The sequence below is a fragment of the Bidens hawaiensis genome, unplaced genomic scaffold, assembly GCF_021521415.1.
Source record: "Bidens hawaiensis isolate Kalapana, Puna unplaced genomic scaffold, B.hawaiensis_p1.1 tig00011542_1, whole genome shotgun sequence".
Lineage (NCBI taxonomy): Eukaryota > Viridiplantae > Streptophyta > Magnoliopsida > Asterales > Asteraceae > Bidens > Bidens hawaiensis.
This window is the reverse complement of record NW_027491904.1, coordinates 323,913-351,792: the sequence shown is the minus strand read 5'-3', so window position 1 is coordinate 351,792 and position 27,880 is coordinate 323,913. Positions and strand designations below refer to the sequence as shown.

The window sequence follows — 27,880 nt, the reverse complement described above, 5'->3', positions numbered from 1 at the left end:
TTTTGTGTTTTTTTTTCATGATTTTTTTTGGGTTTCATGTATAGTATACAAAGAGGATCCATGATCTAAGTTTTTAAGGGTTTCTTTGGAATTTAATTTTTTAATCTTTGTTTAATATTTGTGATATAATGTTATAAATGCATATGATTTTATGGCACGACTCGATGTGTTTAGGCTTGTGTTTTCATATTGTGTGAATATATACGATGCAAGCGTATGATCAATGATGTGAAAACAAAGGAAAAAGTTTTCTAAAATAAATTATTATCTTGTACATTTACGAAACGATTAACCATGAAAGAAACCAAGAAAAAGTTTGAAACAACGTCATCTCGTGAGGGCCCTATATCGCCCGATTATCTTCCCTTAAGATATTTTTCGTTTAGCCATCAATAGTGAATGCATGGTAGATATGAGTGTTTATAGCCTATCGAATGCTCTAGAAGAGCATGGTCGTTTTACTTTTCGCGTGTCAAAATTATGTCATAATACTCTGGTAAAGTTAAACATAACGATTATCTTTAAATTAGTAATCTCTAGCAAAAAGATACACTTAATGATACTATTTCAGGTGTTAACCCCATTGAAGGCTCCAAAAGAGCAAGTCATATACATGATGCATGTACCAAAATCATCTCTCATATTCTACTAAATCCTTAATAAACTTGATATGTTTCTAATTATATTTGGCTAATGGTTATCACATCGAAACCAAGACCGGAAACGATACCATATTTAGTAAATTACATCCAACAACTGTGACCAAAATACTATACACATAATGTGAAGAGGTAGGTCCCAGCAAAGCCATGTTGGACTCGCAAGACTCACCTTGAAAAGGGACGTCTGCGCAAAGACCAACTGGATCCGCAGGACCCACCATGCTCAGAGAGATGAAGACCTTACACGCAGTAAGCCAGCTGTTCCCGCAGGAAAGCCTCCCTTGGTAAAGTACCCTGCCTGTTCCCGCAGCTGCAGATACAAGCCAAGAATGAAGGCTACCCGCACTAACAGTAAGGCTACACGCATAAGGCACTAACTCTTATACTTAAGTAATGTCACCTGAAGAATGAATGAGCAGGGCGGGAATATTCCCGCCCAAAAGAGCCAATCCGTACGCTTCTAGAAGATCTTTTGTACTATACCTACCAAGGTATGGACAAATAGACAAGATCTGGCAAAAGCAACCCATGAACCAATCACAGGGTGACAGCTCACCGACAATAGTACGAGGAGCAGCACGCTCCAGTACAAAATGTCACTATCAGCCGCTGCCTACCCACCAACTCCCATCGTGGCACGAACATAGCCCGTAGTTGGTGGAAAAGGAATATTATACAGCTGGCCGTACCTGCTTGAAAACCTACCTTCGGCTATAAATACTCCAACACCTTGGAACGGTATCATCTTATCTTCTCTCTAGCTATTTCTCTCTATATACACTTATATTCAGAGCAATCTAGTCTGATTCTCACGCCGGAGGGTGGTCACAAGGAGGAACCCCCCCTTCTCAGTGACGAGCTCACGGTGTCTGTTTTGCAGGTCGAGAAGAATAACCATCTTTGTTGGACCTAACCCTTGTGGGAAACATCTACTTAACCCCCAGATTATCTTTAATCTGCCGGGGTCATCTAGTGTTTCTTCATTGGCGCCATCCGTGCATTAAGCTAGAACTAATTCTCAGTTTTTTCAAACTTCTGGAAAGATGGTTAAGGTTACTCCGACGCCAAGGCCACCGAGTGACCAAGAAACTCCGGTAACCACAACCCCAGCTACTGGGGGGAACACCGGTGAATACACGATTTTTACAAACACTACCCCGGTTACCCAAGCCGGGACAAGTGCAGTAAACAATCCTCCCCTGGGATTCGTTGATACCCAGTTGGAGAAACAACATACGAGGCTTCCCCGCCAAACACTAGAACAAGTTAAGGCTTGGGCGGAAGCACGTCAGAAAGAATTCAAAGCCGAGTTGGATGAACGTTTACATTCACTCCAACAGGCCAATGATGAATTCGGAAGTACTCGCCAACAGCTCAACATGAGCAATGATTGCGAGTATTTGGACGATGAAAATTGGGAAGAATCTGACAGTGACGCAAACCCTCGTCATAAGGCGAAAGGGAAGCGTAAAGAAGACTTCCACTCGAAGAGAAATTTCGAGGAAACCTTCAAACCAAAGAACACGGGGGGAAACCCACGTGACTTCTCCAAAACTTTCAGACCAACTGTTGCGAATGCGGGAAAGTCCAACTTTGCAAGGGACATTGCGGAAGCAATCGCTCCAAAGAGTGCCAAAGAGATGTCCAACATAGGCACTTACGATGGCATATCTGACCCGGACGATCACCTGAATAGATTTATAGTGGGGGCAACCGTCAGTAATTGGACGGAACCCACGGGGTGTTACATGTTCCAAATGACGCTCGTCGGGGCAGCCAGAGCGTGGTTTGATCGTCTACCGGTCCACCAAATCTATGATTGGGCAGACTTCCAGCAAAAGTTCAGCCAGCACTTCAGTCAACAAAGAAAATATACTGAAGAGCAGTGGACGATCCTCAACTGCGTCCGAGAGGAAGACGAATATTTGCTAGACTTCATCACTCGCTTCAACTCAAAGAAGCTAAGTCTGGGCACCATTAGCGAAGATCTTGTTCGCGCCGCTTTCATCCAAGGCGCTGAGTACCCAGAGCTCATCCGTACGTTGACGGGTAAAGATGGCATGCCATCCACGTGGGATGCCATTATGACGGCAGCTAAACGCTTCGCTGAGACGGAGAAGCAACTGGGAAGAAATCTTCCTCAGAGCACAAACCTCTACACGCAGAGAACAAGAGAAAATAACGTCCGTACCGCCCGACAAAATAAGAAGAGGAAGCTTGGTATTTGGCAGTCAAGGATAAACTTCGACACCTCATCCAACTCTCGCCCTCTCTTAGGCGGAAGGGACAACACGCACTCGTCGAACCGGAATCCCAGATGGACACCACTCACCAAAAGCGTCACCGAGATATTTGCCACAGAGAAACTCCCATGGCCAAAGGCCCCAATAATCCGACAGCGTCATAACGCTGATCAGAGCAAATCCTGTGACTTCCACGGGACCAAAGGCCACACCACGGAGGAAAGCACATCTTTGAAGGATATCGTCGAAACATTTGTCAAAGATGGGAAACTTACACACCTCGTGGCGTCAATCAAGAACGGAGGGAGGAATGACAATCGGTACAAAGGCAATGGACGAAAGCCCGTCGACATCAGCATTCACATGGTTCATGGCAACGTCAGAGGAAGAAAACGACGAACAACAGAGCCAAGTGCGTGGAAGGAAGCTGAAGTGCGCTTCCCGCGTGTGCCAGGAGGACCCAACAAAGAAGGCCCCATAGTCATCAAAAGCCAGCTGGGGCACTACATCACCTCCCGCACTCTTGCTGATAACGGCGCTTCGTCAACGGTCATGTACAGGCAGTTCTTCGACAAGCTAGACGACGAAGACAAAGAACGCCTAGAAACGGTTTACGCCTCGATGGAAGGGTTCGATGGCAGCACAAACACCCCCTTGGGTATCCTATCTTTCCCCGTCACTTTCACGGACGGGAAGTACTCCCGCACAGAAGACGTGGACTTCGTCGTAATGAGGAAGCCACACCACACATACGACATTCTCTTCGGGAGAGATGGGATGGCAAGATTTAATGTCGTGGTGTCTTCGGTCCATGGCATGATGGGATGGCCAACAGCTGAGGGTGTCGCGATGATCACGGGTATTCCCCAGGTATGCATCGCATCTGTCTCATCTAAACCCAAACCAAAGATGGCTAAGCCAACCATTACCAAGCCGGAAGAATGGGCCTTCAATGGCAAGTACCCTGACCAGGCCGTTACCATTGGCCCAACGATCACTAATCCCACGCGCACCTTACTCAAACGCTTGTTGCAAAAAAATGCTGACATCTTCGCGTGGACACCAGCTGACATGACTGGTGTACCCCGAAGTAAGGCGGAGCATAAGCTCAAGTGTGACCCGGATTTTACGCCGGTCATACAAAAGCGTCGCGTAATGGGTGCGGAACAGGCTAACGCATGTAGAAGCCAAGTCAAGGAACTCCTTGACGCAGGCATCGTACGCGTTAGTAAATATCAAACATGGGTTGCAAATCCCGTCATGGTACCGAAATCCAACAAACAATGGCGCATGTGTATAGATTTTAAAGACCTAAACAAAGCATGCCCCAAGGATTGTTACCCGCTACCCGAAATTGACTTTAAGGTAGATTCGTTAGCACCGTTTCGCCTTAAATGCTTCCTTGATGCGTATAAGGGATACCATCAAATCCACATGGCCGTTGGCGATCAGGACAAAACCGCATTTCGGACGCCCGATGGCACATTTTGTTACCAAATGATGCCATTCGGACTTAAGAATGCTGGGTCCACGTACCAACGCCTGATGGACAAAGAGTTCCATGCCCAAATCGGGAGGAACTTAGAAGTTTACATGGATGACTTGGTCATTAAAAGCCATGAGCCAGAGGCGATGTTGACAGACATCGAAGAAACTTTCAACACGCTCAGAAAAATAAACATGAAGCTCAACCCGAGCAAGTGTTCCTTTGGGATGGAAGAAGGGAAGTTCTTAGGAGTCATCGTTACCAAAGATGGCTTCAGAGCGAACCCTTAAAAGGTCGAAGCCATTATGAAAATGGAATCACCCACTACCATCAAACAGGCTCAGACACTGAATGGACGACTAGTCGCACTTAACCGCTTTTTGGCAAACCATGCCGATAGGTCGTTCCCATTCGTGTCAACATTGAGAAATTGCTTGAAGAAAACGCACTTCCGCTGGACACCAGAAGCGGAAGCAGCTTTTCAAGAGATTCGGTCACGCTTGATCGAACTCCCAACGCTCACAGCACCAGAAGTGGGGGAGGAATTAATTCTCTACCTCTCCGCCACAAATAGAGCAACCGGGGCAGTCTTACTAGTAGAACGAAAAGGCATCCAGATGCCCATCTACTATGTAAGTCGCGTCTTAACGGACGTGGAAACCCGGTACTCTACCCTGGAAAAATTAGTCTTAGCACTTGTACAGGCTTCACGGAGGCTAAGACGATATTTCCACGGTCACCCAATCACCATTCTTACCAACTTCAAACTTGCAAACGTTCTAGGCAAACCCGAGTTGTCGGGACGCCTAGCCAAATGGGCAATTGAGTAGGGGGAATACGCGATAAAGTACAAGCCAAGACCAGCCATAAAAGGCCAGGTCTTGGCCGACTTTATTGCGAAAGTCCCCGCATCGCGGGAAAAAGAGTGCCAGGAAGAGGCTCAACCCTCTCCAGCACAAGACATTAACGATGTCTGGCGACTCTATACTGATGGAGCAGCCAACAACGAAGGTTCAGGCGCAGGGTTGAAACTAACTAACCCGGCAGGCCAAGAATACACTTACGCTATTCGGCTCGATTTCCCAAGTACGAACAATGAAGCGGAGTATGAAGCATTCTTGGCCGGATTAAGAATTGCGCGTAAGATGGGAGTGAAAAACTTGGAAGCCCACGTGGACTCCATGCTAGTAGCCAACCAGATAAACGGGACGTACACGACCGTGAATGACATAATGGCCATGTACCTTGCACAAGCCAAAACCCTTATGCGCGATTTTAACGATTGCAAAGTGGTGCACATCAAGCGAAGCGAAAACAAATCTGCGGATGCGTTAAGCAAGCTTGCATCGTTAGCCTTCACCCACTTGGGAAAGGACATCCGCGTTGAACTTCTTGGAGCACCATCAGTCCCGCACAAGGAAATTTGTGTCATCCAAACCGGCACGGAAACATGGATGACACCAATCATAAATTACCTTGCAGAGGGTATACTACCAGAGTCGAAGACACATGCAAGAAAGATACGCTGTAAATCACTAAACTATCAACTTGTTGATGACATACTTTACAGGCGTAACTTTCTTGTCCCACTCCTCAGATGCGTTGACGACCAAGATGCCGACTACCTCCTAAGGGAAGTACATGAAGGCATCTGTGGAGTACACGCAGGTCCACGCGTAGTTGTAGCTAAGCTAAACAACGCGGGATACTTTTGGCCGGGGATGCACACGGATGCGCTGGCCTACATCAGAAAATGTAGGTCCTGCCAGCTTTACGCACCCAACACGCATCGCCCGAAGAACGAACTTATTCCAGTCACTTCTTCATGGCCATTCCAGAAGTGGGCCATCGATGTGACAGGCCCATTTCCCACAGCAGCAGGGAACGTTCAGTTCCTAGTGGTAGCCATCGACTACTTCACCAAGTGGATAGAAGCAAAACCCTTAGCCCAAACAACCGCAAAACATATCAAAAAATTTATTTGGGAATTTATTATTGTCGTTTTGGACTTCCACATAATTTGGTGAGCGATAACGGCACCAACTTTGCTGACCAGAAGCTACAAAAGTGGCTGAAAGAGCTTCAAATCACCCACACCTTTACCTCAGTGGCACACCCGCAAGGTAATGGTGAAGTGGAAAGAGCAAACAAGAGCATCGTCGACGGTATAAAGAAAAGACTCTTGGAGCATAGATCCGGCTGGGTGGACGAAGTTCCACATGTCCTTTGGGCAAACAGAACGCTGTAAAAAGCAAGCACGGGCTAGACTCCGTTCAGCCTCACCTATGGCACTGAAGCCATGGTTCCAGTCGAGATTGGTCTACCCTCACCAAGAGTCATAACTCAACCAGAAGACAATGATGCGGAAAGACGGTTAGACCTTATGCTAACTGAAGAGCGCAAAGACCTAGCCGCAGCGCGTGAAGAGAACTACAAGCGACAAATGCAAAAGTACTACAACACGCGGGTGAAACTCTGCAACTTCAATGTCGGAGACTACATACTGCGTAACAACGAGGCTTCGAACCAAGAGCTCCCAGGAAAGCTGGCCCCGGTCTGGGAAGGGCCATACATTATTAAAGAAGTTTTGGGAAAGGGCGCATACCGGCTCGAAAGGCTCGATGGCACCCCCATCCCAAGAACATGAAATGGAGCTCAATTACGCAGATGTTACATGTAGATCAATTCCAAACTTGTAACGAACAGGCCTAGAGCCACTTCTAATGGAAATGATTCTCCTTATCACATTGATGCTGATAGCCTTACCTTTATACTTATGAACTGACCACACTGATATGCCGGTATTCACCGCATAAATAAGTGAGGGAGGAAGTAAGTCGTTGCGTGTGGAAAGCGGCACAACCCGCATAAACACAAAAACAGTAAAAATTTCTAAGGGGAAGATGATGAAAACCTTCACGCAGGTCAGATATAGATGAAGTTTGGTCATCCTACTAAGTGAAAGTGACGGTCCTACCCGCACAATCATGATAGAGGAAACAGAACATTAACCTATTATCTAACACGCGTCGAAAAGTTAACTTATTCAAAACACTTAGAAAATTGCTAAGTTAAACTAAAATATGCATGAGCAAATCATATAATGTTTACAAGGCAAGGCGTTAACGAAACATTTATATTCACAATAAAAGTTGTTCAAACATTACAAAATGGCTAGGTATCTACCCGCCTATAAAAAATACAAATCTATCCTAACGGTTGGAAGGAATCTCAAGATTCAAGCTTCGGGACCACTTCCTCCAAACCCACTTGAACCCGCAACATCAGTCGGCTGCGGCGGTTCGAGGAAAGCTTTGAGAACAGCTAGCCCGTCATCAGCAGCAGCAACTTCGTTAACCTTCTCCACAACCGGATGCGAGAAGGCAGCATACTGGTTCACAGCTTGGTCATAGGCAGCTTCAGTGTTAACATCGTGTAAAGGAAATTTGGAAGGCGGGATGCCTTTCTCTGCAAATCCTAGACCAAGCAAGAAACCAGCATTATCCCCATCCTCATGAGAAGCGTTGAGGGTTGCGCTCATGGCATCATCATAGGATGTATTCACGAATATCCGATGCACAACCTACAAAAAAATATATATATAAAAAAAACTTTTCTAAGTATAAAGAAAAGCGCAAAGCAAAGAAATTATGGAGCTATGCGTACATGCGGCAACGCTTCTCGTAGAAGCCAATCCTTAATGGATAGAGCTTCTTGAAGGGTAGCTTGAGCTTGATCGCGGGCGCTTTCGGCTTCATTCTTGTTGAGGTTGGCAAGCAACACGTCCTTGGCAGCAGCCTCTTCAACGCCTTTAAGCTTGCGCTCAATGCGATCAAGCATACCCTTCTGATCCAAGAGCTCTTGTAGCTTCTTGGCATCTTCTAAACCAAAGCCTCATGAGCCTGCTGAAGCTTCTCCAGTTTGGCTTTAAGCTCTTCATTCTCAGCGCGCAGAGGCTCAGCAACGGCTTCAGCTTTGGTGGCCCTTTCAGTGGCATTACGCGCAGTTTCCTTAGCCAACCTAAGCTGTTCGTTAACAGCTTGGGTAGCCTTGGAACGGGCCTCATGCCTGGCTTGGATCTCGGCCTCAAGATCCTTGAAGGCCTTTTCTTTTTCAGCAGCAGTGGCGGCAAGCTTCTTGTTCTCCTCCCGCAGCGATCGCACCTGAGCCCCCTCTAGGCTACGCGCAGTCCTCAACTTGTCGTTTTCACGACAAAGTAACTCGACACGCGGCTGTATCCGGGCGAGAAGAATTCGAAGCTCGTTGGACAACCTGCCCTCCTGGTAGCTAGCCATAGCCTCCCCCAATGCACCGCTTGGAGCGGCGTGGCGCGCCCAGTCGACGCAGTCTGCAGCCGTCCTGAGAGTCGTGCCTCGGTGGATATTCCACCTTGGCGCATAGACCTCATTGGAATCTGAAACTGCAACAAAAAACAGTTAAGAAAAAATGAATCAGGAAAAATAACAGGCCAAAGTAACCCCACGCACCTGTAGGGTCGATAACAGGCCGATAGCCGCTAAACCCATCACCTGAACCTAAAGGATATCCATCCAAGAGGTCAAGGAGATGGGAAGGAGGCAAAGGTTGGACTCCCTCATCAACAGAGGTAAGTCTAGAGGTTCCAACTCTAAACATACCTGAAGAACTGGCCCCAACAGAGGTAGTCGCTGACGCCGAATGCGACAATGCAGAAGCCATTGAGGTAGACACCATCGGAGATGAACTCATTTGAGATAAACTCATAACCGTGGTAGCAGCCGCAGATGAGCTCGCGGAAAATGTCATCGCCGGTCCGGTGAAGGATGTAGTAAAGATGGCACTGACGGCCGGCGGAGATGACGTCATAACTGGAACAGTTGCTTCAACAGTATGAGCAACTGAACCAGCACAGAAACAGGCGCAGCCGCCTGGGTCATCGCCTCGGATGGGTTGACCATACCCATCGTCGTGGGTCCTGAACCGCTCTCGAAAGCGGATAAGTCCACTCCTGCATGAAGAAAAACAAAAGATATTAAAAACAAAGGCGGAAGGAAATGCGGAAAAGGTACACAAAATATACTTACTGGCTTTCTTGATCCTGAAAGACCTGACAGGCGGAGATAGACCCGATGAAACTGGCCTCTTCGCGCCAGTCACCTTCGCAGCGCTTGGTGGCTCGGAAGTGACAGCCGTTGTCTCAACCTCTGAGACAATGGTCTCGTCACCACCACCAAGGTTCCCCGCCGCCTCCTCCTTTTCAGTCTCGGAATCAGACTGATTCCCAAGGTCGACGACGGAAGCAACCTTCGTCTTGCCCTTCACGCCAGCAGCCTTCTTCTTCCTCACAAAGAAAGGCCCATCTGCGAATCCCTCATCAGAAGATGACAAAATCAGAGGAATTCCAACAGAAGTTTGAGCATGGAGAGAACGAGAATTAAAGAACTCCTTACCTGGCCGAGTGGCGCTTAAAATTTCGTGGCCCGGCGGGTAGACCTCTACGAATCTATCCGCCGTCTGCTCCAAAATGGGCAACTCGTTCTCATCGAGATCACGAGTACCCAACCGTGCGGGACCACCAGTCTCCCGCAGATGCAAGAGCGACTGTAAGTCGTTCCCCTCTAAAAAAAAAAAGAACAATGCTAGAAGAAAAACCCTAAACCAACACAAAAGACGGAGCATACCGTAAGGGATATAGTTCAAACCGTATTCAAGGACGATGGGTATTTGCGGCGTCCCAGACCCGGCATCCTTCCACACGCGGCTCATCCCAAGCATCACCATCCCAGACTCCGCGAAGCGATAAACCGGAGTCTGAATCTGGGAGATCTTGGTGAACCATTCCGTCTCCTGGTAATTGGAGGCGTGAAGGTTAGGAAGTGCCCTCCCGTTCTTGAACGTCATCGCGATGGGGACGACGCGAGCGGAGATGTTGAAAAACTCTCGCTTCCAAGAATGAAGACTACGCTCAGTAGCGCAGATCTTCAACCCCTTGATCCGAGTAACAAGGGTATACCAACCCTGGATGCACCTCCAGGCGTAGAAGGTCATCAGACGGTCGACGCGGGGCTCGATGTCCAAAATACGGCACACCCATTCGAAATGGCGAACTTTAGCAATCGCCATTGGGTGCACCTCCGTCAAATGCACACCGTGTTTCTCCAAAACACGGTATACGAACTTCGTTAATGGGAATCTTAGATTCCCATATATGAAGAACGAGGCGTAAACCCCTATCTTTCCCTTAGGGACATCGTACACCGTCTGGTTGGGATCCGGAAACTCTGGCTCATACGGCTCCAGCATGAACTTCTTGACGATGTAATGGTATACATCGCCAGAAAGAGTACACTGGCACTCGCCAGCAGTACTCTTATCGTCCTTATCGGACGTAGACGTCGGGTTCTCGAGGTAAACGTCAGACTCCTCGACTTTAACCTCAGGATCATGAGTAGAAGAAGACATTTTTTAAAAGTTAAAAAAAACGGTTTCAGGAGAATGCTCGCCGGAAAAGATGAGTATTCGCCGAAAATCGCTTAAAAGGAAAAGAAAGGTGAAGTGAAGGTATGGGACGAGATACACCCTCTCCCCCCTTATATACTCATCTCAATGCATGCGATGAATTTAATGCGGATGAGAGAGAAAGCGCAGGCGCAATGACACGGCGACACGTCTGGATACAGCAAGCTGGCAACAGGTGTCGGAATGGCGCGTGTCATGAAACTCGCGCCCACGCGCCTGAAAAAGCATCCTGATTGACCACATGCTCTCACGTCGTCATAACTTCCTGCACGTCCTGAAACCGTCAGAAGACGCCAACGTCCCTGCAACCGTTTGGACTGTCCTTATCCTTTCACCAACTCTCCGAATTCCAAAAAGATTCAAAAAGATTCAAAAATAAGAGGGAATATACCCCCTTACCTTGGAAAATAAGAAACCATAAGACAAGTGCGGGTACAGTGTCAAGGCGAAACCCTTCACATACTTAGCAGCTGCAGGGAATTGAAACCAAGAAGGATCTTATGGGCCATGCTTGCGGAAAGAGAAATAGCACCCCCGCATGGCGGGAACGTTGAGAACTAGATTGTTTGAAGCTTCAGGATGGAATTGGTTGTTTAACATAACTAATCACTATGTCAAACTACCAAAACCTCATGGAGAATCTACACAAGTGAAACTCAACGCTCCCGACTTGCGAGGAGGTTACACACCTACCCGCATCATACCCAAAGATCAGGCAGAAAAGTCGGGAATTTCTGCAAGTGACATTAGGAAAACTGCGGGAAGAATCCCCACGGAAAACCTTTTTCAAAACCCCTTGCTTAAAGTCCAAAAGTTCCCCTCATTAACAATTCATGAGAAGAACAATGGACTGGGGGGACTTGAAGAGGTAGGTCCCAGCAAAGCCATGTTGGACCCGCAAGACTCACCTTGAAGAGGGACGTCTGCGCAAAGACCAACTGGATCCGCAGGACCCACCATGCTCAGAGAGATGAAGACCTTACACGCAGTAGGCCAGCTGTTCCCGCAGGAAAGCCTCCCTTGGTAAAGTACCCTGCCTGTTCCCGCAGCTGCAGATACAAGCCAAGAATGAAGGCTACCCGCACTAACAGTAAGGCTACACGCATAAGGCACTAACTCTTATACTTAAGTAATGTCACCTGAAGAATGAATGAGCAGGGCGGGAATATTCCCGCCCAAAAGAGCCAGTCCGTACGCTTCTAGAAGATCTTTTGTACTATACCTACCAAGGTATGGACAAATAGACAAGATCTGGCAAAAGCAACCCATGAACCAATCACAGGGTGACAGCTCACCGACAATAGTACGAGGAGCAGCACGCTCCAGTACAAAATGTCACTATCAGCCGCTGCCTACCCACCAACTCCCATCGTGGCACGAACATAGCCCGTAGTTGGTGGAAAAGGAATATTATACAGCTGGCCGTACCTGCTTGGAAACCTACCTTCGGCTATAAATACTCCAACACCTTGGAACGGTATCATCTTATCTTCTCTCTAGCTATTTCTCTCTATATACACTTATATTCAGAGCAATCTAGTCTGATTCTCACGCCGGAAGGTGGTCACAAGGAGGAAACCCCCCCTTCTCAGTGACGAGCTAACGGTGTCTGTTTTGCAGGTCGAGAAGAATAACCATCTTTGCTGGACCTAACCCTCGTGGGAAACATCTACTTAACCCCCAGTTTATCTTTAATCTGCCGGGGTCATCTAGTGTTTCTTCATAATGATTTGCCAACTAGAATGCGTTATACAATCATAAATATTATAAATGCAAATATGACGATACTAGACAATATATTTTCATCATACAAGACGATCGATTAGGTCACTAGATTAGCATAACGATTGTTGAGAAGGATAATCAAAAGTGTTAGTGAGCAACGTACACATGAACATTCTTTTTAAAAAGTTTTTTTTTAAAAGAGTTATAGTGTGAAATGTACGTAAGCGGTTCCAAGAAGACGCCGAAGAAGTACTCCGTCCAAAAGTGTCTTACCTAAGAACAAATTATGCACTAATATATCTTGTAACATCACGAGATATGATACTATGGGTTAGTGAAATGTTGTTCTAATCCAATATGGTGTACTCGTTTTCCATTCACTGAGTTTTGTCCCTTCGGTTTTTTTAATAGTAAGATTTTAACTAGTCAACATAACTTATTTGGTTACATCAATTTATCTTGCAGGCCCAAAGCACATGTTTAACATCATCTGGAGGTATGTTGTGTTACTTGTGTATGGTGAATTTTGATATATCTCATAGGTAGAAAATGTGAGTTAGCATTTTTTTTCCTTTCTGGAAAGATTTTTAACAAGGCATAAATGCCACACATATTAAACGATACTTATCTACAACATAAAATAGTTTTTTTTTTCACTTTAGATTAAATGGTTATTAGGTTCATTTACATTCACTCATTTATAGTTGCTTCATTTAAATAAATTTATTATTTACTAGTAGTACTTATTGACCTATATGGAGTCAACTGATCAACCGAATCAAGTTTTAGAACGAAGGCTTAGGTATTCGGCATTTGGCTAATGAAAGAACAAGAAGACCTTCACATTCATTTATGTTTGTTTACGAGTAAAACGGAAATAAACACACTCATTTATGTTTGTTTTGTTATAGTTAAAAAGCTCATATATATTCTAGGAATATCTAAAGATGGAGAGGCAAGAAAAGTTAATTTAGTTATAATGATAGTTTTATAAAAGTAATAATACCACATAAACAACAGTCGAATGGGTTTCATATATGTATCATTTGTGTTGATAAATCAAACACGTAGTCATGGTTATTGGGGTTTGACTTTGACCCGAAAGAAACCGTACATAGTGCGGTCTCACCTTTAAATTTGATGTTCACATGAAGCTTACCACCCCTACCCCACCCAAGTCAAAAAAGGGCACTTTGCTTTCTTTTCTTTTTTTTAACGGCCAACTAAGTAACGTCGGGTACTTCATACGCGGCCCCCAGTGGTTAAAGGTAGCCCGAGCCGGCCACTAGTCCGGACGGACGGAGCCCCTAGCGGTCCACCTATTGAGGGATTCACCGGATAAAACTCGACCCCATGCCCGCCAAACGGCACGACAGCGAGGAGCCCCTTTGCTTTCTTTTCTGCCGTTTCACATATATTCATATCAATATGAGATGATAGATTCAATATACTTATGCTAATGCTTTGATTTTACCATGCAAAATTCCTCTAGAATCATCTGTACGTTGCGAGGAACTTCCCTATGTAAAATTCCGGTTTTTTACCCTATGTGAACTTGTATATATAATGCATTTTCACTTTCATATGCTAAGGGACGACTCAATCATTTTAAGAGTCCGGGTGAGAGTAAAAAACCGAGGCCTTTTTTAAATGGCATCATCATAAACAATGGGAGATCTAGATAATGAGTTCGTTATATTAAAAAACCTAGGCCAATATTTTTTTGAAAGTAGCATTGGATAGACATTTTTAAGTTAAAACAAAAACCTTGATTGCGGTCGTTCTATAATCTTTTTTACAATTTTGGGGCCTCAATAATTTCAGGGCCCAAGACACAAGCCAAAAAACTCAAAAGTGCATATCTATTTACAATACACGGTGTTGGCATGGTCGTGACTTCAAGTTATTAGTTTACATCGTCAAACAAAGTATGTGCAAAATATTAAATACACTTCCCTAATCTCCTAAACATAAACTTTGTGGTTTTCGGTTTGAACAACATTGAATGTGTTAAATCAATTATGTCAACATGATAATGAAGAACAAAGAATAGGAGAATCATGTGTACCTTTTAGATCTTGTAAAACGAAGAAAAAAGACGATTCAAACCTTGATGATGAAAATGATCGAGTACACATTCAAGGTGTATCATTGTTTTGGCTAAAAATTATTGAAATAATAATTGAACAAATTCGTTAAGTGAGGTAGTGAGTTCTTCACAAAGTAAGTAAGTAATTGCAGTAAAAGTAAAAGGTTGGCACACGATGTAGCAAGGAAAAACCTTAGATCCTGGTAAGGATCTTCGGAAAAAAAAAACCTCTGGAGTGGAAAATTATGCCCTGCCTCAAATTATAAATGAAGTAAATTGGTTACAACTCGAGAGCTGAATGAGAACAAACGTTAAGTACAAATGTGTGAGTTGCAAGTGCAGAGAGTGTTGTGTGTCCTATGTTGTTCTCATCAGCCTCATTATACAAGACATAGAAAAAACAAAATGTCATATTATCTAGGAAACCCTAGCCGTATGATCGTTGCAAGGCTCATTCTCCTCTCCCACGTGATTTTCAACTAGAATTCTGAAATATCAGCAGGACTGAGTCTACTAGTTGTTTCAAGTTGTTATTCGATGAGTAACCTGCAAGTATAATATTTAGTTTAAATAGTCACAAGGTTCAGGATTCCAAACATGTTAAGGATCCCGGGTGTCAGGATATTATTCAAGATATCAGACATGATCCCAGCGAGAAATTGACCCACAACAATCATGATGGAGTTTGGGTTAGAGAGAGAGAGATGGAGCAGTGAATGGCACGACTAGGTTTTGGTGTTCATCCATGTCTCTCTAATACACCCAAGGGGAAACCCTATTCATGACAATAAGGTAATTACGTTCATCAAATAATTACGGGTGACAGGATATTTAGCTGAGTCAACTATCTGTTTTTTCCTCCCCAAAACACACTTCATCCCTTCCACCATTTTACTTCTCTAATCTTAAATTATAAAAAGTTGCTACTGTAACTTTTTATATACAAAAAACTAGTATTCATCATCCATCAAATTTATGTGAATGTATAAAAACAAGAAAAATAAACGTCTATGAATAAGATTAAAATAGGGAATGAGACGTGAAAGATTTTTTAAATGAGACATAGATTTTGAAAAATATGACTTTTAATTAGGATAGAATATGATGGAGGGGTTGTGAATGCTCTTACACTTTTGCCCCTCGTCCTTACCATCATTTTTATTTTAATTTCATTCTTAAACCAATTTCTGTTCACGGTTTTGAAATGGCCGTAACTTTTTTCATACGTTAATATATTTTTCTTCCTCAAATTACACAATAAAAACGACAATTTGTTCTATTTAATTTGAGTATTGCATTGCTATAGGTTTTTTTAATAAGAAAAACATGTTATAGCCAAATTTAGATATCATGACTATTATTGACTGATAAGTTGAAATGTGTTTAATAATTGTTTTTTAAAATTGAGCTGAGCTTAAGCTTTCTTTGCCTCGACTTGTTAACAACCCCAACAAGGGCTACCTAATAACTAGACTTGACATCTTGAGAAGTATAACTAAAAGTAGTCTTAATATATATATATAACCATACGTCATGTGTATTTCGAACATGAATTCCGTCCATTTAAAAATGTGAACATGGTTGCTTCGCTTACATGTCTGACTTTAATCCTAATCATAATTATGATTATGATATATAATAAAAGCTTAGTTTTGAAAACCGTGTGAAAAAATATTTACACATTCTACCCCACGAATGTAACATTTAAGGTAGGCCTCAATTTCTATTAAGTTCACAAACCTACATATATCGTAATGAGCCATTACCGACTGAGTTTCTACCGCAAAACGTAAGTTTAAAGCAACTAGTTTTTTTTTTTTGACGTGGTGTGCATAATTAGACAATTCGGGTTTGTATCGAATTCGAATAAGAGAGAAATAAATATAAAACAAGGCGGTGAAGTTAGGCTAATTAGGGCACCATTGTCCATCACCATCTCATTCGCGAACCAGATTTGGGCATCATCTTCCTTCCATCACCTTCTCGATCAGGTTAGGGTTTCTGTACGCTCATATATTGCCTCTCAATTTCTCAATACAAGACGTAGAATAATGCAATCGATTAAACATGTTAATGTAAATGATATTATTCGAATTTACTTACTTACTTACTTACTTACTTGCTGAAATTAGGTTACAATCTTCCTTACTGATCCTATTCAAACTACCATGCTTACTACCTCTAAATGTCTACCGAACACTATATCTATATTCTGATTTTTAGGTTAGCTTAGTCTTTACAATTGCTTCATGCCTCTGCTTTTGTAATTATTTATATACTTTTTAGCTGCTACAGTAATTATTGTTTTCATACAGTGTTTAAAACGGCCTGTTTTGAACCGAAACTTGTTATCTGACCCGAGTTGACCTCCCCGGGCTTACTGTTCTGGATCATGGAATTTGAAACATGACTTTGTTGTTGCTTTGCATCGTTGATTTCATAATTGTTGCTTACTAGCCACCATTCAATTTTTATAAATTATTATTTGTCAATGCTACTTCCTATCAATGTTGTATCGTTAATTTAGAAGGCAATGCTTTGCTGACTTCTAAAGTTTTATTCATTTTAATTTCAAAGGCTGAAATTTGAAACTAAACCGCTTGTACGGTTCGGTTTTAATTTTGGGGTGGTTTGCTTTTGGTTTAGATTTTGAAAACTTTCAGCAACCTTTGACCTAAAAACTGTTAAAAAGGGACCATGAACACCTTAAATTTTATACAATTTGAAATTCGCTTGTGTAGATCCGATGACAACGAAGCGCGAAGATGTGGATAACACTACTGACAATGAAGAAAAAAGATCAAAGAAGCAGAAATTAGTTGAAACTTCTTCATCCTCGCCACCTCAGCTTGGATTTGATAACGCCTTGCTTCCACTTGCAACATATGATGAGGATGAGGATGAAGATGATGGTAAGAAAGTGGAGGAAACTGACATCAAGGAAGAAGATGAAGATGACGAGGAAGATGATAATGATAATGGATTTGGTGTGCGTAATAGGATGATTGAAATCCGAAGAGATTGTCCATACCTCGATACTGTTAATCGCCAGGTATATATTCTTAATCCATTCAACATGTGTGTGGTTCATTGGTTTTTATCATTTAACTAATAAATTAAAATAATAAAATGTGAATTATTGTTATTTTTTTGTTATCTATTCGTGGCGAAGAGGATTTTGAATGAAGAATTTATGTTTTGCAGGTTTTGGATTTTGACTTTGAAAAGTTCTGTTCAGTGTCTCTATCAAATTTAAATGTGTATGCGTGTTTGGTGTGTGGCAAGTATTTTCAAGGAAGAGGACAAAAGTCACATGCATACACTCATAGCCTTGAAGCAGGACATCATGTATACATCAATCTTCACACTGAAAAAGTTTATTGTCTGCCTGATGGTTATGAGATAAACGATCCTTCACTCGATGATATTAGACATGTTCTTAATCCAAGGTTTAACAAACACCAAGTTGTGCAACTGGATAAAAATAGGCAATGGTCAAGGGCGCTTGATGGCTCTGACTATCTTCCTGGAATGGTATGCATTTACTCTTGTCTTTATTGCTTTTATATCTAGGCCTGTAAACAAACACGAACGGGCCTTTTTCGTGTTCGTTCTTTAAGAGTGTTTGAGTCTGTTTGTTAATATTATAAACAAACAGTTCAGGAACATAAATGAAAACCTACCAAAAGTAAACGTATTCCCAAGTTAAAGTCTTTAATACCATGATCGTTACATCCAGGTAAACAAAGATATCCAAATAATGGTTTTTCAGATACGAAATTCAAATTGATTTTAGATTAATATCAATAATAAATATAGTTTAACCAATATTCAAACGAATGGACATAACCGTAGGTAAACGGATGAACGCTAAATAACATAAATGAACGAACAAGATATGTGTTCATTTTCGTTCGTTTAATTGAATGAATGAAAAGTTGTGTTCATGTTTGTATGTTTATTAGATGCACGAAAATAAACGAACATCCCGATGAATGGTTCACTAAACGTTTAGTTTGTTTACAGGCCTACATTTATCTTCCATCTTTTAATATTGTGATATATGTATCAAGTAGCATAATGCATATTTTCTTTTAAAATACTGACTGATTGTTGTTGATTGTTCAGGTGGGGCTTAATAACATCAAAGAGACCGATTTTGTTAATGTCACAATTCAGTCTTTAATGCGAGTCACGCCCTTGAGAAACTTTTTTCTCATTCCTGAAAATTATATGGACAGTAAATCTGTACTTGTTCATCGGTTTGGTGAGCTCACGAGGAAGATTTGGCACGCGAGGAACTTCAAAGGACATGTAATATCATAATCAATACTATAATTTATTTATGGATTTAATCATATATACCTTTACTAGAAAATTTTCATATTTAGATCAATGTGTTCTGTAGACCTAAATCACCTAATAATACTTGTTTGAATTGCAGGTAAGCCCTCATGAGTTTTTGCAAGCGGTTATGAAGGCTAGTAAGAAACGGTTTCGTATAGGGGCACAATCTGATCCCGTTGAGTTTATGTCATGGCTGCTAAATACCCTGCATACAGACCTTAAAACTTCAAGGACAAAAAACAAAAACAGCATCATCCATCAGTGTTTTCAGGTATCATTTCTTCTAAAGTTTTATTCGTTAACTCTTTTTGTATTTGAATGACAATCTATTTAATTCATTGTAGGGAGAACTGGAGGTTGTGAAAGAGACTAATAATGTAAAAGAGGTCAGTAGAATGCCGTTCTTGATGCTTGGACTGGATTTACCACCACCACCACTTTTTAAAGATGTGATGGAGAAAAACATAATTCCTCAGGTTTGACTTCTTTTTGTCAATAAACAGTGTTATATAAGAAGGGTTGACCTGAAATATTATACTGTTATTGTAGGTTCCACTTTTCAACATCTTGAAGAAGTTTGATGGGGAGAGTGTAACCGAAGTGGTGCGTCCTCGCGTAGCCAGGATGAGATATCGTGTGACAAGACTTCCACAATATCTTATTCTTCACATGCGACGCTTCACAAAGAATAATTTCTTTGTGGAGAAAAATCCAACCCTTGGTGAGTCTATGATATACTTTTTTTATTAAACTTCCAATGTCACAATAAACATGGAAAGCCTGGAGTGCAACTAATATTATTAATACAACTAATTTGGCCTATATGTTAAGACATTTCCATGTTTATTTTGCTTTAGTTGGGCTCAACTGCCCATAAACAATTTAATCAAGGGTGAAACATAAGAATCATATATTTACTGTTAACATATATAAAATCACTAGAGAGTTTATATAAAGGCATAAAGCTAATTTCCTCTTTAATTAAAATCGAAACTTTATAGTTAAGCCATTATTATTTAACTAAATGATTTTAAAATGCTAAATTCCATATTTTAGTTAATTTTAATATTTATCGTTTAACTATATACGCAGTTATTATTTTTTTTTCTCTCAACATTCCGATATAATTTTTATTAAAAATGGGGTTGTGTATACAAAATCACATATTTTTTAGATATTTTAACTATACGGAGTGCTGTTATCATAATGGTCCCTTGACGAACCAAACCGATACTGACTGAACAACGTAGGTAGTGTCCGCATTATCAGGACTGGTATCGATATTCGTTTTTATGGTTTTTAATTGATGTAAATCACGTCTATCCTTTTAGGCATGTCACGACTTTATTTTCTAGTTTGAGGCAACTTTTGTGTAATCACACAACTTTTTAATTTTGTAATACACATTATGAGTTGTTTGTTAATGTGCTCTATCTCAGTTAACTTCCCGGTGAAGAATCTGGAGCTTAAGGATTATATACCATTACCTAAAGGGGAAGGTGAAGGTGAAGGGTCCCACTCTAAGTATGATTTGATTGCAAACATTGTTCATGATGGTAAACCGGGTGAAGGATCGTATAGAGTGTTTGTTCAGCGCAAGTCTGAAGAGCTTTGGTAGGCCTTTTTCTTCCATTTTAGTTTTCAAATTTCAATTTTAATTTTCAAAATGTGATTTTAAATATAAGTAGTATTTATGGATTTATTTGTTCTACAGGTATGAGATGCAGGATCTTCATGTTGGCGAAACACTTCCCCAAATGGTTGCACTGTCTGAGGCTTACATGCAGATATATGAGCAACAGCATGTTCACAGTCTTTTCTAGCTCTTTTTGGAAACTGCACTAGACTCATTTTCATGTTTTTGCTTTTTGTTGTTTTCATTCATCAGAAACCTATCTACAGGTGACGAAGGCTAGTATATGATTTAGTGAGATTTAAAAGAAAATTTTCACAAGGGTAAAAATCTTTAATTTCACCATAATATGTATGGCTTATTCCAACTTTTGTGACAAGCTTGGAGGATCCTATGCATTTGGTTAAAATATCATTGCCTTTCATGCTGTCGTTCAACCGGTGATAATGTATAAAAGCTCCAATATAATGTCTAAACTATAGGTAAATTCCATTTTCGGTCTTTTGAACTTATAAAACACTAGTTAATGATAATGTTGTCACAAAATATAAACCACCCATGACTCATGAAGAGATTGCTGCTAGTCAAACCCTCATTCCAAGAACTTATATTTATCAATGTATACAATGTATTCATCCATGTACCATAAAATGTTACTAAGAGGATGAAGCAACAAAGGGAAAACTTTAGTAGCAACATGTAAAACAGCAAAGAGACATCATACTTGGTACAAATCCCTTACTAATCCTTTGAAGGCACCTACTAGATTCTCAGACTCTTTTAACATACTTAAAACAGAAATGCACTTGTAGCAGTATAGTCTATTTGCAAGCCATTTAGGCTGCAAATCGACTTTACAACCAAAAAAATGTGCGGGACGGGTCGGCCGGGGATTAAGAAAAGATGGGTTTGGATCGAAATGGATTGTTTTAAAAAAGTACTATTTCGGTTCGTCAAAATGGGTTATGATTGAATTAAGCTCAGGCTGACATTGGTCAATTTTTAAAAAGTATCAAATGACTAAAATTGATAATTTGGGCGGGGTACCATGTCAAGACGGGTTAGGAACTGAGCAGTTTGTTTACAAAAAAATTACCATTTCAGTTTGTATAAAAAAGTAACATTTTCCTAAGTGCCCATTTAGATCAACATACAAGCACCAACTCAAGTCAAGTGATTCAAGGTGACTGGTGACAACAAATTTAGAATGGCCTACAAGTTTTTTATGTGGATACCGATAAGCTCAACCTGAGACCCGGCCATAGGGTATGGCGGGGTAGTCGACGGCCACAAGCCCGACACCCCGCTAGGCCCGAATTTTTTTTTTTAAATTATATCTACTTTCATGAAAAAATATATGTATATTCAATCTTTCAACACAATTACATGACCATTAGCTTAGTCTAGTGGTAATGGGTACAACTTCTATCCCAAAGGTTGTGAGTTCTAATCTTATTGGAGACATTTTTAAGCTTATTTTTATACAAAATTTTTTTACACAACTCAAATCATAATAAAGTAAGCTCATTTGGAATTAAATTGTTTAAACCCAAAAAAATGTTTCTTTTGCTAAAGGCCCAAAAAAAATTTCGACTTTGGCCTAAATTTCTTTTTCGTATTCTCGGAGCCGGGCAATAGCCATGAAATCCTCATTATTATTGTGCAATATTGTGCAATATATGGCTGATCATATTGTAGCTGACATTGATGGACATGTGTAGGGTTGTGGTCATTCCCAAATGACATTTGTGTTTACGGTACTTTCCACTGCTTGAGATGTAAATATCTCGACTGCGAGCTTAAAATTTTTCACGGTGAAGGGCGATTGGTTATTGATTATGTGCATGAGAGGATGGATTTCATTACAACTTTAAAACTATACCTGGCAGAACGGACAAGTCAAAACCCATGCTGACAAAAAAGGAAACGGGTCAAAACTGGCCGTTTTAATAATTGATCTATTTGGTTTGGGTCATAAAAGGTTTCAAACAAAATGACAAATAAAAAATTATATCTAGAGAAAAACTGTTCGGTTCGGGTCAAAATAGATTATGATTAAAATAAGTTCAAACATTGAATGCAATCTAGCTTAAAATTATGAAACCGTCTCATATTTTATAAGACCAATCCGAAACAAGTTGTACAGCCATCAAAGACATGCATTTTAATTTAAGAAAAAACATCTTTAAAGTAACAAGTTTCATATAACTAGAGTACTCATCAGCAGAATACCAATTACCCTGTTTGAGCAAGCAGAAGACGGTTCTTGCAGGCAGCTACACCTACAAAAGAAACACATTACGTACACAATTAGTATCCAAACATGATATTAAAAATGAATGATACATTTATAAAACCATACAACCAACTCACCTCTTAACATAACAGTTTATTCATCAAACATGGACATGAAAACCATCACCTCGCCCAAGCTCTCAAGGCTTATCCCACTCAAGTTATCAATATCATTATTATAGGCTGTGTAGTCATCATAGTCAGAGTATTCACCATATAAATCCAAGTATTTATCAGGATCATACTCGACACCAGAAATAAACTCAGAATCAGAATCAGAATAACAAGCACCATAACTACTATGCGGTAACTCTTCATGAGACTCATGAGGAAATTTTAGACATTTAATCTGTTCATAACATCTTTCCATCAAGTCTCCTGCTAGATCAATGAGCTTGCACCGACGCAGGTCAAGTGATTCAAGATGACAGCAGCCGTCCAGAATGGCCTGCAACCCGGTGTCTGTCATGCTGTTCCCAATGAGTTCAAGGTGAGTTAACTTAGTTAGATTTTTCCCAATCACTAACGCTATCTCATCATCATCAGCATCACATGATCTAGGAGCTTTTTTATTCACTTTGAGTGTTTTTAGCAAAGGGCAATATTGGCCCGCATCTTCAATATCTTGTCTACAAATTTTTACATTGACAAGGCTGAGTTCCTCCAACAAAGGTAGGTTCTTGAAAGCTTCACTCAACATTCCAGAAAAATCATAAACATACTGAACGATTTCTATACGTCTAAGCTGACTTGATCTGTTAATAGAAGCAAACCTGAACATATCAGAAACTTGATTAATAAAATAACATACCCAAAAACCAAAACTCATACCGTTCAACAACGTACTGAAGAAGATCGTCATTATCAACATAAAAACCAATGATGGTTAAATCAACCAACTGGCCTTGGCTTCTATCCACAACATTCTTAAACATTTTCTCACGTACCCCTGCATACGCGTCCATATAAATGACCCTCCACATGGCAGGGTCCTTGCAGATTTCACGCCACGCAGGGCACACTTTCTGGGCATTCTCGAGGCGGTCAACCACACCAACTCTTTCGAGTATATTCCTCGTTAAATCCGAAGGAAGGTCCAGCCAGTTCCTTTTCGGTTGCTTCACTCGCCATTCCTGCTTGGGTTTCGGAGCAAACCTGCTTCTTCTTCTTCTTCTTCTTCTTCTTCTTCGTCGATTTGATATTGATTTAGGTGGCATTGTTGTTACTTTTAACAACATTCACAAATTAGCAAATCAAATTATTAACATGTTAAATCACTCCATATATAAAGGCATAATTACAGGATGATTATTTAATAAAATTACAATCAAAAGCCCTAACAATTTAGCTAAATGAATGAAACTAATTATCAAAATTAGAAATTAAAACCCTAGAAAGAAACCACTAAACTAAACAAAAGAAAACATCAGGCAGTCATTTCAGCAAAAGATAAAACTTACATTACAAAGAATGGCGATGCTGGTTTTGAAATGGTGATCGACTCTTATAACGTACGTACCCTTCGTCGATTCTTTTAAAACATAATAATTAATATATATTTGATGGGGAGAGTTCGGGCTAGCATATCGTGTATACACGAACACAATAAACGTGTTTACCGTATACGACACAAAAACTTATCGTTTATTTGTATCTCAAACACAAACACCGACATGTTACTACACGATAAGAGCTGTTTAGAAACATATATTTGACAACCTGTTTAGTGAAACAAAAGTCGTCGAAAGTGTAGAGAACACTAACTTACTAAGTAGGGTTAACATTTGGTGTGCCTTGAAGAGAGTTATATCCGGTTTTCACTTATAAAAAACACCCACTAACACTCATATTGTAGATCTAGTGAAGAGTTTGAAGGCTTGGAAGGTCATCATCATCAACCATCATCATCATCATTAAGAAGGAAGATTCATTCACATTTGGTTAGATTGTTCTAGTTTAATCATGTGTTTGTTATTATCATTCATCTTAATGTTAATCACTATGCTCATTATGAGCTAAACTCCATTTACCATCTATATCTATGAAGAACCTTTGTTTTACTTGATAATTATTTAAAACATGTGGTTTAGTCTAGTAAAGTATATGGTAATCTTACAATTATCTTTTGATGAGAAATGTTTCACCATTTTAATTCAACAATTCAGAGTTGGTGATTGTCAATTCTATTGACAATCATTCATGATTGATTCATGTTCTTGAAAGATAGAAGTACTTTGATAACTTATCGAATATGAATCCTTATATTGTATTTAAAAATAATGAGATATAAGTTATGATCTATTTCTCTAAGTTTTTGGTAATCCGAAAATGGCATCGCTAACGCAATTGCTTAGGATATCATGCTAGTTAAAGAAATCATATGTTAACGGAATGTGTAATTATAACTTACTTAAATCAACCAAGGAGAGGTTGTGTGACTAAACTACAACCACCCGAAATTGTTAGAATTGGTATTTGAGAAATCGAAGTCAATCCTAATCTTTCTATTTTACGAAACTACTTGCCAACTTTAATTGATATTCTCGAGGTAACATGACATTAGAAATGACCGACTTTAAAATGCACATGATACTCTCTTTTCTGTCATAGATGCTCGCTTAGAAATGAGGAGCTATCTATCATATATTATTACGGCAAGCTTACCACATGTTTACATATTAATTATCAAGGATAAAATGGAGTGGATTCTTGATCTTAGATGGTAACCTTCATATAATTGAACTACTTGTTTAGAATTTCTCGTCTTGGTTACCTATATATTATATATAAGTATTTATATTTTATAAAAAGTTCAAAAATTAACCCCAAAATGATTAAAACCTCCGATTAAAGTAAAACAAATATTTATTATTATAAACATTTGTGTCCTCGGATCGATACTTGGTTCTTACCAATACTATTCTACATATACGATAGGTACACTTGCCTATTTTTGTGTGTGTTTAGTTTTCGTAGAAATCACTTTTATAAATTTAAAACATGATCTTGTGCAAAATCTTAAATCATCCAATCCATTATATTTTATATCTCACCACACTTACAACACGCATCAAGTTACACACCTAACACTGGTCTTTCAATCTCGCATGGAAACACCCCCTCCTGCACTTTAACCCCATCACATGCCAAAATACTTCTGTTTTCTTAAGTTTAAGTTCAAGACCCAGGCGGAAACCCTTTGCCCTGATAATATCTAAAGTTTTAGCAATATCTTTAGTGTCTCCACCCAAATTCATTTAATCTAATCTAGGCATCAAAAGTTGATAAATGGGTTGGCATAGACATAACTCTCCACCCAAAAGTATTTAATTTTAATGGAAGCCAAGAATTCCACATCAGAAAAAATGTATAAATAAAAATCTCTTGTAGTACAAAGCGTACCGAGCAAAGTAAAATAATGACGTATTTAAAAAACATACATATAAAGAAAATAACGCACTCCATATTTTCTTTCCGTTTATTTACAACTAGTATTTACACCCCCGTGTTGCGGCGGAGGTGTATAACCTTGCATTTACATATTCACTCCACTCGAAAGCATGAAGTTATCACCACCACCGTCTTTGTTCGCCATCCCCTCTCCCGCAGTCAGCAACTTACGTTAACCATTAAGAAAAATGGACAAAAAGTAGATGTAAAAGCGTTGAACCAGACACGATTATTGCATCATTTTAACACGCAAAAATTAGACTGAAACATAAAATATTAAAGAAATAATCAAGTCAACTTAATATCTACGCGTTGCGATGGGGCTGTTAAACGGGAAATAGACATAACGTTCAACCACACACATGTGTTGTAGCGCGTTAATTCGTTAAATTCAAACGTAAACGTTAAACAGCAAAATATGTAAAAGATGAAAAGTATATGACACAAAAGTTGAAATTGGAAAATATATTTTGTGACATACTTGTAAACTATGAAAAAGTGTAGGGACCAAAAGCAAAAAAATGAAAGTTATAAAAATTAATATTACATGCTACAAACTTGAATGCATAATGTACAAAACACTAATTGTTGGGTGTCGTCACCTCCAGCAAATAAATTTAGAAATGTGAACTTACTATTTTACAAACTATTAGGGATAGTATGAGTGGAAGTAAGGTTCATGTCCACAGGGATGGCGTTTTAACAACTTTATAACCGAGAACGATTTAGAACCAGTATTCGTAACAGGGGGGATTTGTGTAAATAATAAATTATATAAGCATAAACTAAATAGTAGTAGTACAAATGTTTAGCATATAACTAAAAGATAAAATAGCTAACTTATAAAGAGACAATTATTAAAGATAGTTTCGACACAAGGGGTATTTCATACTTTGATTCGAGTTGCGATCATCAATAATTATGGTGCAATGATTTTTATTATTAAAAGATTTGTATCAATACTAAACGTCACGCCGTTCGGATGTTCCCTCCATCTATGTCTAACTAAGCGCGGTTCGTTAGTTAAAGCCAACTCGCTACCCTAAGCTCACGCCGTTTGGATCTTAACGTGCGAGTTGCATGTGATGAAAGTATTAATTATCATCTAGTGTTCACGCCGTTCGGAATACTAAATCACATTGTATAATTTCTATAACGAGATTGAATTCATAGACAAACACAAAACCGTCATTTGTTCCTTAATTATCAAGATTAAAATCATATTTCATATTTTAACTTTGAAGAACGTCATTAGCATATTAATAAATTGATCAGGTTCATTAACAAACTAATTTGAATCCTAACAGAGTTTCGGATTTAAAGTTCAAGAAATTATACAAACGAAACCTTTCAACAATAAAATCACATAACTATTTCACATTTGAATCATAATACAAAATACAACCCTTAATGTCGAAACTAATAGATTATTATAAGTCGAAACTAATAGAT

At 40.1% G+C, this 27,880-nt stretch overlaps 1 protein-coding gene and 1 pseudogene across 2 annotated transcripts; one reads left to right on the top strand and one right to left on the bottom strand.

Moving 5' to 3' along the window:
* Positions 1–17,445: 17,445 nt before the first annotated feature.
* Positions 17,446–21,012, top strand: LOC143538298 (uncharacterized). The gene is made up of 8 exons (XM_077031888.1): positions 17,446–17,755; positions 17,908–18,237; positions 18,832–19,017; positions 19,148–19,321; positions 19,395–19,526; positions 19,600–19,771; positions 20,490–20,664; positions 20,765–21,012. The coding sequence occupies exons 1-8, from the start codon at positions 17,450–17,452 to the stop codon at positions 20,871–20,873; spliced, it is 1,584 nt and encodes a 527-aa protein (XP_076888003.1). The 5' UTR covers positions 17,446–17,449; the 3' UTR covers positions 20,874–21,012.
* Positions 21,013–23,072: 2,060 nt separating this feature from the next.
* Positions 23,073–24,195, bottom strand: LOC143538265 (putative F-box/LRR-repeat protein 9 pseudogene; annotated as a pseudogene). Its single transcript, XR_013136217.1, has 2 exons — positions 23,810–24,195; positions 23,073–23,733 (listed from the first exon to the last, which is right to left on the bottom strand). The product of XR_013136217.1 is annotated as a putative F-box/LRR-repeat protein 9 pseudogene (transcript).
* Between the last annotated feature and the right edge of the window lie 3,685 nt (positions 24,196–27,880).